Source organism: Stigmatopora argus, chromosome 3, assembly GCF_051989625.1.
Source record: "Stigmatopora argus isolate UIUO_Sarg chromosome 3, RoL_Sarg_1.0, whole genome shotgun sequence".
NCBI classification, from domain to species: Eukaryota; Metazoa; Chordata; class Actinopteri; order Syngnathiformes; family Syngnathidae; genus Stigmatopora; species Stigmatopora argus.
Genome location: NC_135389.1, coordinates 13116084 through 13133933, shown reverse-complemented (window position 1 = coordinate 13133933; position 17850 = coordinate 13116084). Strand labels below are relative to the sequence as shown.

The window sequence follows — 17850 nt, the reverse complement described above, 5'->3', positions numbered from 1 at the left end:
TGTCATACATAATGTTAGCTAATTAATACGCGGAGGAAATTAAATAGATTCCTAATTTCTACCCAGTTTTATTGTGTAGAATAACAAAACCGAATTAGAGTGCTATAAGAACAAAATTGTATTTTTTTCCCTTACAAAACCAGCATGTAACAAAAGTTAAATTTTTATATTGCCTGATGTAACCGCATGAATAATCTCCATGGTAAGTGGGACATATTTCTTCTCTTTGTCATCCATAAAATAGAGTGGCTCCGTTACGGACGAGGGGTCGAAGCCCTCCTTAACCAGCCTGGACTTGACAAGCTTGAACGTTCCCGTGACGTCCAAAGAGCCCTGCGACAAATGCACGATGAACGAACACGCTCCAATGGCTTGGACGTCCACGAGAGATGAACTCATTTAAATTCAAACAAATATGAAAACAACGAATCAAAGTACCTGAATCCTTATAAAACGCGGTCTGGCGTAAGCTGGCAGGAAGCTTTCCAGGTGCTTGTAGATGCCAACAGAATCAAACGCATGTCCGTCTTTTAGGGCTATGGCCGCCATTCCCACTCGGCCCTCGTTGCCTGTGAACGGGAAAAAAAAGCCATGTGACAAAACCTGCGGGGGGTGCTGGAGCCTCTCCCCACTAACTAAGGACACACAGCAAAATGGCAGGGCGTGAGGAAACGGGCAACCAATCTTACTTTGGGGCAATGTAAGGAGTTCAACCAGCCTCCCCTGTGTGTTTTTGAGGAAATCAAAGTACCCAGAGAAAACCCACGCAAGCCCGGGAAGATCATGCAAACTCCACACAGTGAGGACCCATCTGGATCGAACCCTCGACCCCAGAACCGTGATGCCGAGGCCAACGCGCTAACCACTCACCACCGTGCCACATTTGGCCACCAATACTTAATCAATTTTTTTTATATTAAGATAATAATTAAAACCTGCATGGGAGGCTCAAAATTGTCCATAGAGTGAGTGTGAATGGCTGTTTGTGTTCTCATTGTGGGCATCCAATTCAGGGTGTACCCCACTGGCTGGCCATTGTTAGCTGGGATAGGCTCCAGCACCCCCGAAACCCTGGTGAGGATAACGGGAACGGATGATGAATATGGTTTCATGAACAACAAACAATGAATACTCCATTACTGGACAAACTGCAATGGAAAGCTTACTCGTTTAACACAAACACTATCATCACACCGTAGGGGTGCAACGCCGCCCTCTTGCGGCCCAAAGAAAGAACGTCACCTGGCACTTCCACGCCATACACAGTAGCTTCAGTGATGCAGTCCGCTTGAGTGATGACGTCAGCCACTTCATTAGTGGACACATTCTCTCCCTTCCACCTGATGTAAAAAAAATTATAATAACAACAATCCCGAAGATTTTTTTTTTAAATGCTCTGTTGAAGGAAGGCTGGAACATACCGGAAAGTATCGCCAATCCGGTCTTGGAAGTAAACAAAGTCATCTTTGTCAATGAGCATCATGTCACCCGTGTTAAAATAGACGTCGCCTTTTTTGACCACGTCGTGAAGTTTCTTCTTCTCGGTTTGCTGCAGGTTTCTGGCGTAGCCCAAGAATGGAGCCCTGGCGGATATTTCAGAAACAAGAAGACCAGGCTCGCCTAGACAAAAAGGCACAACGGCTTTTTAAAAATATTTATACATATATATGTATATATCGTACTGGAATAAAGCTCAGTCACACTGTGGGCATATTGTATCTGCATGCTTTAGGTCAGGGGTGGCCAAACCGGTCCTCGAGGGCCGCTGTGGGTGCAGGTTTTTGTTCCAACCGATCCAGCACAGACACTTTGACCAATGAGATTTCTGCAGAAAACAAGAAGCACCTGACTGCAATCCACAGATTGCACTTGTAGGACACCCGATTGGTGAAAAGGTGTCATCTTGATGGGTTGGAATGAAAACCCGCACCCACTGCGGCCCTTTGTGGAATAGTTTGGACACCCCTGCTTTAGGTTGTCCATACACACAGCACTGAGAGGGAGATGCAGTAAACAGACACAAAAAAGAACACATTTTTCAATAGAAATAAGAATAACAAAGACAAGTTAAGATATTGAGACAAAAGTTATTCTCATGAAAACTAACAAAAAAACTATCCTGTCCTTGGCTTCACTGTGACTATGGTAGGAGATAAGAAAAAAACTGCTTCAGAACACAAATACCCAACGAACGGACTTTTCAATATACAGTGGTACCTCGAGATACGAGCTTAATCCGTTCCGGGACTGAGCTCGTATGACAAGATTCTCGTAACTCGGACTGAGCTCGTATGACAAGATTCTCGTAACTCGAGCGGAAGTTTCCCATTGAAATGAATGGGAAACAAATTAATTCGTTCCAACTCTCTGAAAAAAACACCAAAAACAGGATATTGGATAGAAAAAAATGTTGTTTCTTATAATTCGCCATATATTAACAAAGTAATAAATAACGAGTGGTTTGATAGTAATAAAATGTGTTTAATAGAAGTAAAATTAGACGCATTTCGCGGAGGGGAAGGGAACGACATACACACGGAGGCGGGGGGGGGGGGGGTGGGGTGCTTTATCCACGGCAACAATGCACTCGTAAACGAACAAACAAATTCAAATTAACTTGGATAACTATATACAGACACTCAACGTTTAATGTAACTTCAAACAAAACTAAATTCTAAATTTGTTGTAATATTTTTTTACCTTACGTAGTTCTATGGGTTGACACCACCTGGCCGCTCCGCCGAAGTCTTCAAAACGAACGCATCAAGAGTTGTTTGTTTTTGTCTACCCTTCAAAATATTTCGATAATGTCGCATACAAATGTCATCACAATAGGATAACGCACGACCACTTACCAACGAGAAATAGTCTTTAAAGAACGATCGCGGGAGCTTCTTTCCTTAGAAAGAATAACAGGAAATACAATAGTTGAGCTTACCCACGTATTGATTGTGGGTAATGAAGTTTTATTCTAAGAAAGGTTGCCATTGCCTATGGGTGTTGTGTGCACGAGTATACTTCATTACACAGAAAGCCCTCTTTTTGCCCGCGCGTTGTGCGTTTCCTGGTCGTATGAAAAACTCGTCTGAATGAATCGTTCCGTGCTCGTAGATATTGTTATACACGAAAGATATGCAAAAAAGACCTGGCTTGGTCGTATCACGAAATTTTGATCGCATGACGGGCGAATTATTCGATCGAAATTTCCCTCGTAAGATGAGAATTTTGTATGACGAGCGGTCGTATGACGAGGTACCACTGTATATTTTTTTTCCCGTTGGAAAAAAATATGTACTTTAAACCAAGTCCAACGAAGGACATTTTGTCCCCAAAATGGTTAAAAACAACACCGAAAATAAAGTAAAGCTTTGGGTGTGGCCTTTTCAAAAGTGGATTGACGCACCTTTGGGAACCTGGATGCAGAGTCCAGATGAATCCCTCACGGGTTCTCCCAGGTCCACGTCGTACTTGATCAAGGCAAATGGATAACGCCACTGGGAAACAGAAAAAGATGAAGCTGGCGGACGGATTGGCCAATCGGACTGAAAAAAAAAAGCACCGCTTTACCTTGTATAAGAAGTTGGCCCGTCCCACAGCGCCAATCTTGCCGGAGTAATTCATCAACACGAAGTTCCCTTCCGTCGCTCCGTAAAGCTCAAAGATTTGAACATTTCCGAAGCGATTCAGGAAATCCTTCCAGACGTTGGCTCGGATGCCGTTGCCAATCGCAAGTCTTACTTTGTGGTCTCGGTCGTTGGGTTTCTGGTCGGAATATGCAGGTAAGGCCTTTGTTGGTTAGCTGATTTTTCATGATTTAGGAAAGTGGAGTTGATTTATGTGTATATTATACGCATTATTTGCAATGATTTATTTGGAAAATGGCATACCTTTGGGGTGTTACATACAAAACGCATTATTTCGCCAATGTATTGTATGACAGTCACATTGTATTTCCTGCAGTCATCCCAGAACTGGGATGAAGAGAATTTACTCTTCAGGGCAACTGTGATACCTAAACACATGGGGGGGAAAAGCAAATATTAAATCGAATAAATTCATATTAGCAGTGTCCCAATTCAGGGTATGCAGTACCAACAACTACTGCCCAGTCTAACTTGGTAAGCAGTGTCATACATATATGTATGACATATATATTTGTATATATACAAAGTATATTCTCACCAACCTATAGCCCAGTTGATATTATTCACAGTAATCATATATATTACTTTCTTTTGTTATTCAAGTCTTGTATTTGTTACACACCCCACGCTTATCTTGAAACACAACTAGTACTATACTTTAGTGGTCCAAATAGGTAAACGAAACGCACCCACTTATATTCAAATCGAACGCCCACTTTGGACCTTTAAATGGAATCAGAACACGAAAGCCTTTGCCTTTTCTCTTGCAAATAAACGATGTAGTGAGAACTGACCTGGGATCCCATTTCTATTTGCCGTGTCTTTATCAAATAAAACCTCCAGGACAAAAAAACACGTGGCGTTGTAAGTACGAGGTCGAATAGAAACAAACGCTATAGCAGCGAGCTAACTGCAAAAATGCTAACACAAACCACATAACGTAGTTTTGTTTTTTTGTTTTTTTTAAACATAATTTAACAATAAAAACGGACTCATCTTTGGTTGTTGAGTTGACAGCAAATTAGACGCCAAGCTAAAAGAGTTTAAGATGGCATAAGAGCAGCTTTTAATGAAGAGTGCACTTGCAATCACACCGGAGTGTGCTGCGTTCCATTGCTACATCAAAAAGTAGGACGAATAAGTGTCTTGAATTTACATGATAGATTGTTTCAGATAAACACGTATGTATAGACAACCTATGGGGGACATGACTAAGGCAGGGACTTGAGCCAGTTGAGTATTAAAAACGTGATTGACACATCGTACCTATGTCAATGGCTCCAGCGAACCCAACAAATCCTGAGGTGTGATAGAGTGGGAGGCTGATATAAAGCACGTCATCTGAACGGACTCCACAAGAGCGAAGAATCATAGCCATGGCGCATAATTTGGTATGAGTGAGAACAGCTGCCTTAGGAAGACCTGTCCAAAACAAGAAGGTAGGGGGCGTGACTAAACGGTTTCCCCTCCCACATGGGGAAAAACAACAACAACAACAACAACAACAACAACAACAACAACAACACCTCACCAGTAGTTCCTGATGTGTACACGTAGACGGCGGGATTCTGCATGTTCAAATCTGATCTTAAATCTTTGGCGAGTGCTTCGGCAGAAATGTTGCTCATTTTGTCGGTGAAGCTATGCACGCCCGGACATGTCGCCGGGTTCCCCAGGTAGTACACGGTCACGTGCTGGTCCAAAAGTTCTGGTAGGACCTCCTCCACGGCGCTCTGCAAGTCTGGGCACATGAAAGGCCAAAGGTCAGGATGCAAGTGAATGATCAGTGGATGATTTGGTAGAGTCAGAACTTTTGGGAAGTGGGTGGGAAAAAAATCAAAAATACTTTCCGAAGAATGTGTCTGTCAAAAAAGGCGTTAGTCATATTTTGGTAAGGAAATCTATTCTGGAGTTTTGTCAGTTATTGTCAGATTATACAACATATGTCCTGAAGTTAGTCATTCATTAATGTACTTATTGACAGCATTGGGGGCGCTTTTTGGTGTTTCTTTTCCCCCGGGTGACGCTGTGTGAACAATTCATCATGCAGCATTTGCAACCAAAACATGTCATAACAGGACTACATTCAGGTATAAATTCTGAAACATTAACATGTACTAAATCAGCCCCATGACAAAGCCTTATGCTCTCAATTCTTGCACAATGACATTTATTAAATTAAAAAGCTTTTGATGGATTTAAGATGATTTGGGCGCATTTTAGACTATGACTTACTTTCATTTCACTTATATATATATATATATATATATATATATATATATAAGTGAAATGAAAGTATATATATATATATATATATATATATATATATATATATATATATATATATATATATATATATATATATATATAAAGAAAGAATAACTAGTATGAGTGAATAAAAACCTGGCGGGCCGCCAGGTTTTTATTCAAACACAGTGGAAACTCTGTAACTGATTACCCAAATATTAACAGTTAACGGGGTATAGCTGACCCCAGCAGAGCCAAGAAACTACAGAAGAAACCTGCATTAATTCAAGGGGACATTGACAAGCATGGACTTCCAATTCATCCATTTTTTCCTGCCGGCTCTCACATTCAGAATGGATTGGACGTCTATGGCCGTCAACACCAGAGAGCTTGTCAATCGTCAATGTTCCAAGATTTTCAATTCATCCATCTTTCCATGCCAAGTCACGCATTCAGATTTCAGAATTGGACGTCTATGTCGGTCAATGGCAGCCAGCTTGTCAATTGTAATAAAAAATTCTCCCCCCAAGATTTTGACGTTGGATTTCGTTACCTTGAGCAACGAGCAGGATTTGGGCACCGCTGCACTTAAAGCAGTGCAGCAGCGACTTGGACCTGATGTTGGAGTTGAGAAGAGCAGCCGAACAGCCGAGCTTGAAGAGAGCCAACCAGAGCCACACGAAGACGGGCTCGTTGGCCACGAACAAAGCCACCGTGTCTCCTTGCTTGACAAGGCCGCTTTGCAGCAGCACCCTCGCGGCTTGGTTGCTGAGCCGGTCGACGTCCCGGTACGTGAACGCCTCATCTCGGTAGAGGACGAGCGGCTTGTGCGGCTGCCGCTCGGCTTGCTCCAAAAAGCGCTCCAAGATGGTGTAGTTGCTTTCCACGTACTTGGTGACTCTTCGAAGTATTCGCAAGTTTTTCACGATGTATTTGACGTCTTGTAAGAGGTAAGGGAAGCGGAAAAAAAGGCACGCTGCAGCGGCTGCGAGGAGCAACCAAAACAACATGTTTTCTTAAAGGTGGACTATCTAAAGCTGAATGTTCCCTTTTAAGACCACCATTTATCCAGATGTTATCTCTTGACAGCACATCGTAGGCAGGGTCGTTCTGCAGTGGTGGGAGGGAGGTTTACTGTGTCAGAGATCACATTACACAAGAACCCAGAGTCAATAATTACAACCAAAAAAAAAAGTAACCATCAACTAAAGTAGCTAAAGATCACTCACATGCAGCCAGTCATACTACGAAGGAAACTATCCAAAATAGTCAAATTGGATTAAAAAAAAAATATTATCAGAACCACTTATCCTCACAAGGTTCACAGGGGTGCTGGAGCCTATCGCAGCTTACAACAGGCAGGGTGGTTGAAAATTCCAGTTTGAGCCAGAAATCAATTTAAATAGAATAAGAAAAATGGCAATTAGCCTTCCATCATGACTAATGACTTTCAAAAAAAGAGCAAATTGTAATGAATTGAAAAAAAGAATGATTGTCTGTTTTGCTTGATAAATGTCGTGAACTCACATAGCTTAAATCTCTAATTAATAAATACTAATATATTGAATATCAGTACAATTTTTGGTATGGCACCCTTCTTAGGGTAAAATAGATCATTTATTAAAATACAACATGCACTCAGCTGTAAAACAGTTTACTACTCTAACTTGGTGGATAAAAAAATAATAATTGCACAACACAGAAATAGAAAACAATCTCGGACAATCACGAACACGTTGCTTGATTAAAGGGGCTGTCAAAGCCGCTGTCTTGCTGTCTCAACTCCGACAACGCCATACGACGGTCGTCTCCCTCTTTGTGCGGCTGCGCTTTGGGGGCGAAGGTTTCCTTCTGCGTCTTAGTATCTTGAGCCGTGTCATTATAAACAGTTAGCTCATACGTGTTTGGGCTGAGACCACCAAAGTCGGTGGCGGAGACGAAGAAGGGCTTCACCGATTCCACTTTCCTTCCCAAGAAGGACGCTCGAGGGAGGTGGAAGATCTCCGAGTCGCTGCTGGTCAAGCTCCAGTCGGCGCATTTATCGTCTCGGACGGGAAGCTCCTCCTTCCTCGTGAGTGAGGTGGCCACTTTTTGAGGATAGATCTGCGCGTCGGCTGAAGTTTTAGTTCGCGCCGGTGTCGGTTTTCCGTCTACCGTCACGACGTCAAGCGCTTGAGTCCTCAAACAATTGGTGTCGTGACTCGTCAAAGAGGGGCCGGTGGTGGAGGCAACACTCTTGTGAGCTGTTAACACAAGAGAGATGTTACATTTTGGAGCTTTGGGGGGAGGGGGGTGGGGCAAACACTTTTTGAAAACACTCACTTGGTAAAGCGTCATTCTGTCCACTTTGATTTTTCATGGGTGTTTCCAGTACTCTAGCCATAGTTGCTAGTTTGCTGGCAGCATTCATGATTATTTTTTCAGCCCTGCATAAGATAAAGAAACCAGGGGGATTAATTTTAGTGTTTTTGTGTAAAAATACAGCAACAAAAAACAACACAAATGAAATTCGATTCCAAAAAGATTGTTTTTTCGATTACCCCATGGTTTTACCACCCTCTTCTAGCAATTCCTGAAGGCACGTCAAGTAAAAGTGCCTCATTTCGCGAGCCGTGTTCTGCTTCTCTCTTTGAACCTCGGTCCAGATGAATTCAGCTGCTCGGTCGATGCTTTCTTGGAGGTAACGCCGTACATTTTCTGCAAAAGGGAGGTTCACACAAAGACTCGTCCGTTTATTTATTTTTTCTATTAAAGCTAAGGGCAAAAATTGTTTGAAAGACGAAAAACTTCAGCACTCCAACCTCTGATTTTTGAAACAGTCTTCATGTAATCTTGGTGCATTTTTTCTAGGTCCCTTTGAAGGTTTAAAGCTCTGAAAATGACACCCCCCCCCCCCCCCCAAAAAAAAATCAACCCACGCACGATTCGGTCAACGTATAAGATTTCATAGAATGGTTGCTACGCAAACCTTTGTTGGAGTTGCAGTAGATGTTCCTCCTTGGCCTGTAATCTGCTCTCATGCTCGTCTGGGGAAAGAAATGTATCAATGAGCAACAAATATCAGGAAATACTGCATTTCAAATGTACCTTTCAGGTTCTGCACGGTCTTCTTGTGTTCCAGGACGCTGCGTTGGAGGTGGCGGCAAGCTTTCTCTAAACGCTTCTGCAGCTTCTGGTTATTCATCTGCAGTTTACTGGCAATATCCACGCACTCCTTTTTGCTGCAAGCCTGGCCTCCCACCTGAGCTACTAAATCAAAACAGGTCCCAGGTCGTTAAGCATCATTTATAAATACATAAAGGACTGGATTATAACATGCACCTTTGGGGAAAATACATGTGTAATAGTGCAAAAAATTATGTAACTATTTGAATTTCGATGCAGCGAAAAATTAACGAGGGAGGTCCTACTTTGCATCTCCCGGATTTCTCTTTCATGCCGTCGTTGAGTTTCTCGTAACACGCAGCTCAATTGAGCCTCACTTATCTGTGGGGAAGGAAAAGAAACATCAGTGAAGAAAACCATTGACGTCAATGGAAGTGGAATTCATTTTATCAGCTATGGTTGGAATTAAACGATGATCTTTTAGTCCCCTATCATCGTTAATGGCAGTCAGTGACTTAATATATGCAGAAATATTGACGCCGTTATAACCGTGACCTGTTTTTCACTTTTAATTAGTCAACGTAGTTACTTGACATATTCATATAATGAATTTACAACTTGGCGGCATGGCGGATGAGTGGTTAGCTCCTCGGCCTTAAAGCTCTGTGGCCCTGAGTTCAAATCCAGGTCGGTCCACCTGTGTGGCGTTTGCATGTTCTCCCCAGGCCTGCATGGGTTTTCTCCGAGTACTCCGGTTTCCTCCCACATTCCAGAAACATGCATGGCAGGGTGATTGGACACTCTAAATTGCCCCCAGGTATGTGTGCGAGTGTGCACGGTTGTCCGTCTCCTCGTGCCCTGCGATCGGCTGGCCACCGATTGAGGGTGTCACCCCCCCACCTCTGGCCCCAAGTCAGCTGGGATGGGCTCCAGCACCCACCCGCAACACTAGTGAGGATAAAGCGGTTCAGAAAATGAATGAATGAACATTTACAACTCATTTTTGGAGCAAGTCGGGTTCGTCCACCACCGTCAATGGCAGCCAATGAGTTAACAGACACAAACTTACTTTCTTCCAGTGCTTCTTGGCCTGGGACACGGCTCGGTCAGCAATGTCAACGCAGCAACTTTGAATCAAGTGCGTCACGGCTCCTTCTGACATTCGGCCTCCGTCGCCCTCAACAGTCCCGGCAGTCCCGAGAGTCCCGAGAAGCAGCGTCTTGACCTCCGCCAGTCCGACCTGAAGTTCGGCCAGAAAGTCTTCCCTCATCTGTCGTCTCTGGGATTGTTCCCTCTCGGCTTGCTGACGTTTCCACTCGTCCTCTCTGGCCGCGATTGTCTGCCGAAGCTCGGCCTCCATTTGCTGGCGCAGATGCGTCTTCTGGACGTCAGCCGCGTCTCGGGCCGCCAGTAAAGCCGCCTGGAGCTTCTCGCGCTGCTCCTGCAGTTTGCTTTGGTACAATTCCTCGCCGCGAGTTTGGAGAGCTGAGATTTCTTTCTGTTTGTCTCTTCTCCAGGTGGCTCGAGCGCCGGCGATTTCAGCTTTCAACAGAGCATCCTGCTCCCTCTTTAACTGCTCCAGTTGACTTTGGAGTGTCACCAATTTGGTTTGGAGTTCCTCCACCGTCCCATAGTTTTGACCCTGTCCGTCTTCCTCTACTCTTGTCAGAGGTTGGGGTACCTGACACAATTTTAAAAAAAGCCAGGAGAGTCATTTTAAAATGGTGCAAAAGTAAAACCAAAACTTTCCCTATACCTTTCCTTCCACAGATTGTTTTTGTAGCTCCTCCCATTTCTCCCTTTCTCTTCGGAGCGAGGCTTGATATTCCGGTAATGAAGTCATATCTTCAATCCAGCGGTCGTAGGCCCTGGTCACTGCATCTTCAACCTGTCAAGTACATATTTTAGTTTAGCAAGTATCATTGTAGTATTCACGAATGATAGTTCCATGCTATAGCAATCAGACCTTATCTCTCAAGTCCTCCAGGTGTTTCTCCTGAGTCTCCTTCAGAACTTCTTTTCTGGTTTCGTCTACTGCTTGCTGTTGAAGTTTTGCAGCTTCCATTTGCAGTTGCTTTCTCTGAGTACTGAGCCTGGCATTCAAATCCTCAGCAGTAATAGTCATACGGTTCAAATTTGTCTCATCGGTTTGACGGGTGCCCTCTGAGGTCTCCGGGTGTATTTCCTCCCTGGCTTCTTTTGCTTTCAGAGACCATGTCTGCATAGAATCACAATCAAGTTAAATTGATGTCTGCTAGGTCCTACTGTGGCTCTAAAAAAATGTCCAGCCATACTCGATGGTGCTCCTCCTGCCAAGCAGCCTTGGCCGAGGCCACACGTCGCTGGATCTCATCCTCCTTTTCCTTGGACCAGAGAGTCTTGAGCTGCATTACAGAGGCTTGATGTTGCGCCTCAAGTTCAGTCGTTAGTTTCTCCAAAACTCCATTCGACTCTTCTCGTTTTTTCTGCTAATTAGGTATAGTAGATACAATTCAAAAAAACCATTCCGTGACGTAAAAGGGAGGTAATGTTTTTGATTTTGAAGCTATCAAATAAAATATACCTTATTCTCCAACATGTCCTTCTCCTTGCACATTGATAAGTAATGCTCTTGCACGACCGAAATCTCAGATTTGGCCTCGGACAGCTGAATGCTGGGTAGAAAAACCAAAGTTGTGTGATCTATACAGTTTTTAAACACTAAGTGGAGACAATGGGCACGTACCTTAGCTGGTGGATGTGTTGCTTGTATTGTGCTGTCAGATGTTCAACCTGAGCGTTGTGATTAGACAGGAGTTCGCTCTTGACTTGGTTCACCACGTCGGCCATCTGCTGCTGATTCATCTGCTTCGATCTCCACGAAAAAGAAACACCATTAACTCATTCACTGAGAATATCAATTCACATCCAAGAAGTCCAAATGGATTGGACAACTATCAACTTGAAGTTTCCTGTTTGTCTCTTACAGCTTAACCGTCTCCTCCATCTCCCTCATCTTGAAACAGATCTGATGGTAATTAGATTGCAGGTCCTCCTCTGTCTGCTTCCGCTCTTGTAGTTCCTTTTTCAGCCTCTAGGGTTGAAACAACAACATTTGTGAATAGCCTGGTAATTTTGATTTAAAAACAAAATGATCCGAAATTGGCAACCGACCTCCACTTCATCCTGCGAGAGTCGTGTTTTTTCCTGTAGTTTTGCTAATTCCTTTTGGTCCCCTCCAGCCCTGTCTGGATGTTTGTCCGGGTTGGACTGTAAAAAGTGTGGACACAGAAGCTTACTTTATACAGACAGTCGCTGAGTAGTTCTCAGTGTGATACGAAAGCTCCCTGTTGGGGTATGCGCAGGAGTAAATGAATTAAAAGTTCAAATCAACTTTATTATCCCACTAAAGTGCATTAATCAAGTAAAGTTCAGTTGTATTTAACTTTAACTACAAAAGACTCACGTTTGGTATATAAAAACAAACTCTTAAAAATATATAGTAAAAAAAAAAGTAGGGATAATACAATTTTATTCAATCCGTCGGGGAAATAATATTTTTAATAGATTAAAAATGTTAAAAAAGTAACACCCTGGTGGTGTTTCTTGGGGTGGACGTTGCTGCAAAATGTTTTAAATCATTCATTTCAGTGCCAAAGCTTAAGTCTCACCAATAAACTGACCTGGGCTTGATCCAATTTGGTCTCCAGCTCCTTTACTCGAGCCTGACTCCTTTGCAGTTGCTCCTGCAGGTTATTGACCTTCTGCCGCTTTGCCTTTAAACACATCAGGCAGCGTTGCAGCTCTTCTCGCAGCAGAGCATCATTCTTTGGCAAATTGGTGTCTGGCAGGTTGGCCAAGGGCTTCCTGATCATTCAGAAGAAGAAGAGAAATATTGTGTACTCAATTCAATTTAGGCTTGGAAGAGAATAAGACCTTATGAATGAAAATGGCTGTCTGGGAAAGTACCTGTGAAGAGAACCATTTTTCAAAGTTGTTTTCTTAAGGCCCAAATCCAAACAGGATTCAGTAAGTTGGTTCTCGCAATCACTGTTTACTTCCATGTTAATAACACTGTGATTCAAAGCTGGTTCGCATCGCAAAATCTCCTCTTTCAGCTGATCAAAATCCTCCTTCATGGTAGAATAAAAATCTTTTAAACTGTTGAACAGTCATTTTGAGTTAGACAAATAGATCACTCACCTTTAAGATTTTGTTCATATTTTCCTGGTTTTCCTTGGCTTTTTGAACCTGATTCAGTTCTATCAGGAGTTTATGAGTTTCCTGCACAGAATCTAGAGGAGTAACATAAAAAAAAACAAGACTAAAGGACTTGATCTGTAAAGGCTGTTCAATTGGATGACAACTCGGCTTTTGCTTACTACTCTGCAGCAGCTTGGTGAATTGCTGACTCTCTTGCAGATGCTGAAATGCTTCTTCTCTTTGTCGCTCCAGCTTTTTCACCTGCTCCTCGTACCTCTTATTGCAGTCCACCTGAAAGTATGTCGAGACAAGAGGAGCAGATACGCAAGAATGGGTTTGATTGCTACGATTGCCATAACTTGAACACCAGAGTGCGGTCTTAGATAATTTTGCTTTGATTAAGACCAAATTACAGTATTTAAAAAAAAAAGGGAAAAAATGACATTTTTTGGAATAAATAAATGACTAATCAAATACCTGTTAAAAAAAATCAGTCCGGCATTGTTCTCTTTTAATAAACTATATTTAAGCAATCAGGCAAGAGATTAAAATATTCACATTCTTTCTTCCTTGACTTGATAGGAGCAAAACAGTTTTTTTTTAAATTGATAAAGACAGTCTGATCAGGCCAGAACAAAAAAAAAAAAACCAAACCTGCTCATCCAAAGCCTGAGATTTTGCGTCAAGCTTCTGCTGTAAGACCAACAATGCGGCTTCGTGCTGCTGCCTGATGGCGGTAATGTCTCTATCGTGCTGCTCGCGTGGTTTGGACAGCGTTTCAGAATGGCGTAACTCCAATATCTGTTGAGTCAAACTGTCTACAACAGCCTTAGACACATTCACCTCCGCTGTTTTCTGAAATCACATTAAAACATGGATATTTTAACAGCCTAAACAAAATTCCAAGACATTTAACATTAAAGAAAAACTGAGCTACAACTGTCAATGGTACTGAAACATGAACATTCATTGCCAGCCCTTCCAATTGAAATGGATTTGACCTTACCTGTTGGCCGCACTCTTTGAGGGTCTGTATTATTTGCTCATCCGCCTTCACTTTATTTTCCATATTGACCTCACGTTTTTTGGCCTCATCCAGGAGTTGACTCAATTCCTTAACATTTGCGTCAGAGCTAGCTTTCTCCTCTGTGTAGAAATAAATCAAAACTTAATTGGAGGGGAGTGTCCAAGTTAGGTGTTACATAGAAGACGTGAAAACAAAAACAACTTTCTTTTAGTCCATAAAATACTAAATTATTATATTGCATTTAGGAAACACTTGTACATTAAATGTTAACTTATGGACATCTAGATCCAAAATGTGATGTCCACGTAGGTCAGGTCCTAATCGGGTAAAATTACCAAAAATAGTAACTTGTCCTATAAAATGTTTAAGATAAAAGTTTACAAGGTAAATATACTTTTGATCATTTCAAACTGGTGCTCAAGGTATCTGATATTGCGTTTGGAATCCTCCAGCTTTTGCTCCAAGTCCACGATTTTATTTTGATAAGCCCGGTTTAATGTCCGCTGTTGGGCGAGTTCTTCCTTCTCAGCGGTTTCTAAACGACAACAGAAAGACACATCAGTCACTCAAACAGATAACCGTGCGGAAGAAGGACAAAGGAACCCACTAAATGGCTTCGGTCTCTCAGCCTTTGCATCTCACTTACGTTGGGTTGAGTCGAGGAACTCTCTTTGTAGTTGATCGTACGGATAATCTTCATGCGCTGGCCGCGAGCTCAATTTCTTACGGGGAGAAACTGGATTGTTTGCATGTCGCTCCATGTCTCCAGACTTCAAGTTCAACGGAATCAAACAGGTGACAGTTTAAGTTAAAGGTACATCTCGATTGTATCTTATTACACCACAGCGGAAACACAGTTATTTTCCATCCTTACATGAAAATGCACTCTTGGATTTTTCTGGTTTCCGTTGTCGTATTTATTACCGAGCCCTTCTTCTTCATAGTTAGGGAAGTTATGAGGACGTGGGGGTTGATCATTGTACTCGGAATATTTTTCAGAGCCCATGCTGGTGCGCGTACAGTCTTCCTGGCTGAATAGTGTATCCGGCGACTGCTGATTGCATATTTGAGCCCAGAGTTGAGTTTGGGCATGCCGTTGATGACCATTAATCTGACCTCCTCCATTCTCGTGAGCAAAATCACGAGGCAGTTGAACGTAGTCTTCTCCATAATTCTGAAGAGACATTATGAGCAGTTATTATCACATTAAATAAGAAATGAAAACTATAGATCGTAAGCGACAACAAATACATGCCTGGTCATTAGACGCTGGCCTGGGATGGTCTGATCCCTGCTGATTATTTTTGGACTGTGGGCTGTGAAGACATCAATGAAACATAAACATACAAATCTAGCAGAGATGTGCATTTAACCTTTCATACTACTATAACTTGCCCTATACCATTTAAAGGGCAAGCCAGTGTTTTTAGTCAGTTAAAATTATTTAGAAGTCTGTCAATGCTCACGCCAATGCAATCAAATGATTGCTGCCAACCTCCACGATCAAAATGCATTGGACGTCTAGCACCGTCAATGGCAGCCAATTAGTGGCCTCTCTAGGGGTAACTCATTTTCATTGGTTAGCTAACAGTGAAAACAACTACAAATCGAAAAAGCTGAAACAACGCTCGGAAATCTACTACTTATGGATATCACAAAGAAAAAATATACAAAAATCAAGATTAGAGGGGTACCTGGTTGTAACATTTTTATTGCTGAATGGTGAAGATTCCTGTTCTGTGTAAGAAGATTCTTGGCTATCCACCAGCGAGTCATCATCTGGCAGCTCGGCAATGAGTTGTCTAAGCTAAAAAAAATACAATTTATTATTTTATTTTTAAAAATAAACACAGGGCAACGAGTTATCATGGTTATCCTGGTAAAACGGATAACTCCACTCTATTTTAGCTATTCAAGCAAATTCGTTCATTTTCCGGATCGCTTATCCCCACAAGAATTGATCAATATAAGAACTGAAATTGCAAGACAGTATCTACCCAATCATTTAACTAGAATTATAAAATCATTTTGATCTAAAATAACATTTCATCGGAAAAATATGACAACAAGGGGAAGAAACTCAAGCTGCGTTAAATGACTGAACAAAAAAAAATACAGCTGGACTTACTTGGCGTAAGGACCGTTGAATGGTCTTCAAATCCTCCAATGTGCCCTCAACCAAAGGACCCATAACATTGTATTTAAACAATTAGCAAAAGAACCTATGTTCACTCCAAGAGCGAATTCCAGTCCATGTCGTCCCAACCAATTTCACCAGGACAGATTAGTGCATGCACGTAGTCGACTCCCAACTGAACTGACGTCTTTTATTCCAAAAGAACCCAATTGTTTGAACAAAACATATAGCAAAGCTAAATAGAGCAGAAACATTCCACTTACTGGCGGTAAACATTTCCCACTTGACCAGCTAGTCTATAAAACATTGGTGAAGATTGCAAATGGTAGATAATTGATAGAAATCCAAACTCCATTTAGTCTTATTGTTGCAGAACAGGGAAAAAATTAGTCACTCTCGCTCTTAAGCACAGAAGCATTGTGAGAACAACAAGTAATAGTGGAAAAGTAGGTTAACCACATGGTGTCTGCTATTCGGTGACACACCAGGAAGAAGCCAATGGCACCAATAGCAACAAAAGCTCAAGAGTGTGAGTCATAAAAACAACGCTGAATACCAGTCGGAACTGGGACTTGTGCTCTACGTCAAACAGTTTGCAAACAAGAACATGTCTGATTCTCAAAATAAAATTAATGGAATGATGAAATGTATGTTTGCGATGGAGCAAATATGAGGAAACATTGAAATCTTGAAACGAGACAGGCTTGAAAGTATTTTTTTCGTCGGCCTCAGTGAGGGACCTGGGTTCAAATCCAGGTCGGTCCACCTGTGTGGAGTTTGCATGTTCTCCCCAGGCCTGTGTGGGTCTTCTCCAGGTACTCCGGTTTCCTCCCACATTCCAGACATGCATGATTGGACACTCTAAATTGCCCCTAGGTAGGAGTGTGAGCGTGAATGGTTGTTTTTCTCCTTGTGACCGGGGATTGTCTGGCCACCAATTTAGGGTGTACCTCGCCGCTGGCCCGACGTCTCAGCTGGGACAGGCTCCAGCACCCCCCGCGACCCTAGTGAGGGTAAAGCTGTACAGAAAATGAGATGAGAAGAAATAGAATCATTTTGTAGTACCTCTTGCTCTCGTTCAATGTCGTTTTGGTCGCATAGTTCGTAGTCCTCCTGAATTTGTAAAGCACCAACATCAAAATCTAAAGACATGGTCGCTGATGCTGGAGAGGGAGACATCCACATTAAATTTATTATTATTAATAATATCAATTATTATAATAATATTATTATTCATTAAACCAGTACGTATCTTGGTATTTATTGTATTGTTTCTCAAATCAGTAGCCCAGTAGCACAATTGCGGTGGTCATACTTCTACAGATTCTGATATTTGATTAAGACAAAAAAAAGTTTTTTTTTTTTTAGGTTTGGTGTTTTGACAAGGATGGAAGATGTCAAATTTCCCACTAATCCTGGAGACTGCACATTCAGATCCATCGGTAAACAAGGTCACGCGGGTTTATCGTGACTTTATGAAATTATGTGTCACTTTGCCACCCAGGAAA

General features: G+C 42.2%; 2 protein-coding genes across 2 annotated transcripts; both read right to left on the bottom strand.

The window, feature by feature from the left end:
- Positions 1–44: 44 nt before the first annotated feature.
- Positions 45–6992, bottom strand: LOC144070897 (long-chain fatty acid transport protein 2-like). The gene is made up of 10 exons (XM_077595410.1): positions 6445–6992; positions 5176–5385; positions 4911–5066; positions 3888–4012; positions 3568–3762; positions 3404–3494; positions 1422–1620; positions 1243–1340; positions 439–569; positions 45–333 (listed from the first exon to the last, which is right to left on the bottom strand). The coding sequence occupies exons 1-10, from the start codon at positions 6899–6901 to the stop codon at positions 157–159; spliced, it is 1839 nt and encodes a 612-aa protein (XP_077451536.1). The 5' UTR covers positions 6902–6992; the 3' UTR covers positions 45–156.
- Positions 6993–7101: 109 nt separating this feature from the next.
- Positions 7102–17501, bottom strand: cep152 (centrosomal protein 152). Its single transcript, XM_077595407.1, has 27 exons — positions 17408–17501; positions 15900–16012; positions 15461–15521; positions 15080–15379; positions 14852–14975; positions 14600–14740; positions 14185–14324; positions 13833–14033; positions 13358–13469; positions 13179–13270; positions 12945–13108; positions 12659–12842; positions 12150–12245; positions 11963–12069; positions 11722–11850; positions 11560–11650; positions 11291–11464; positions 10963–11214; positions 10753–10884; positions 10066–10677; positions 9302–9377; positions 8979–9140; positions 8860–8917; positions 8693–8763; positions 8432–8588; positions 8214–8317; positions 7102–8134 (listed from the first exon to the last, which is right to left on the bottom strand). The coding sequence occupies exons 1-27, from the start codon at positions 17492–17494 to the stop codon at positions 7617–7619; spliced, it is 4458 nt and encodes a 1485-aa protein (XP_077451533.1). The 5' UTR covers positions 17495–17501; the 3' UTR covers positions 7102–7616.
- Positions 17502–17850: the final 349 nt, after the last annotated feature.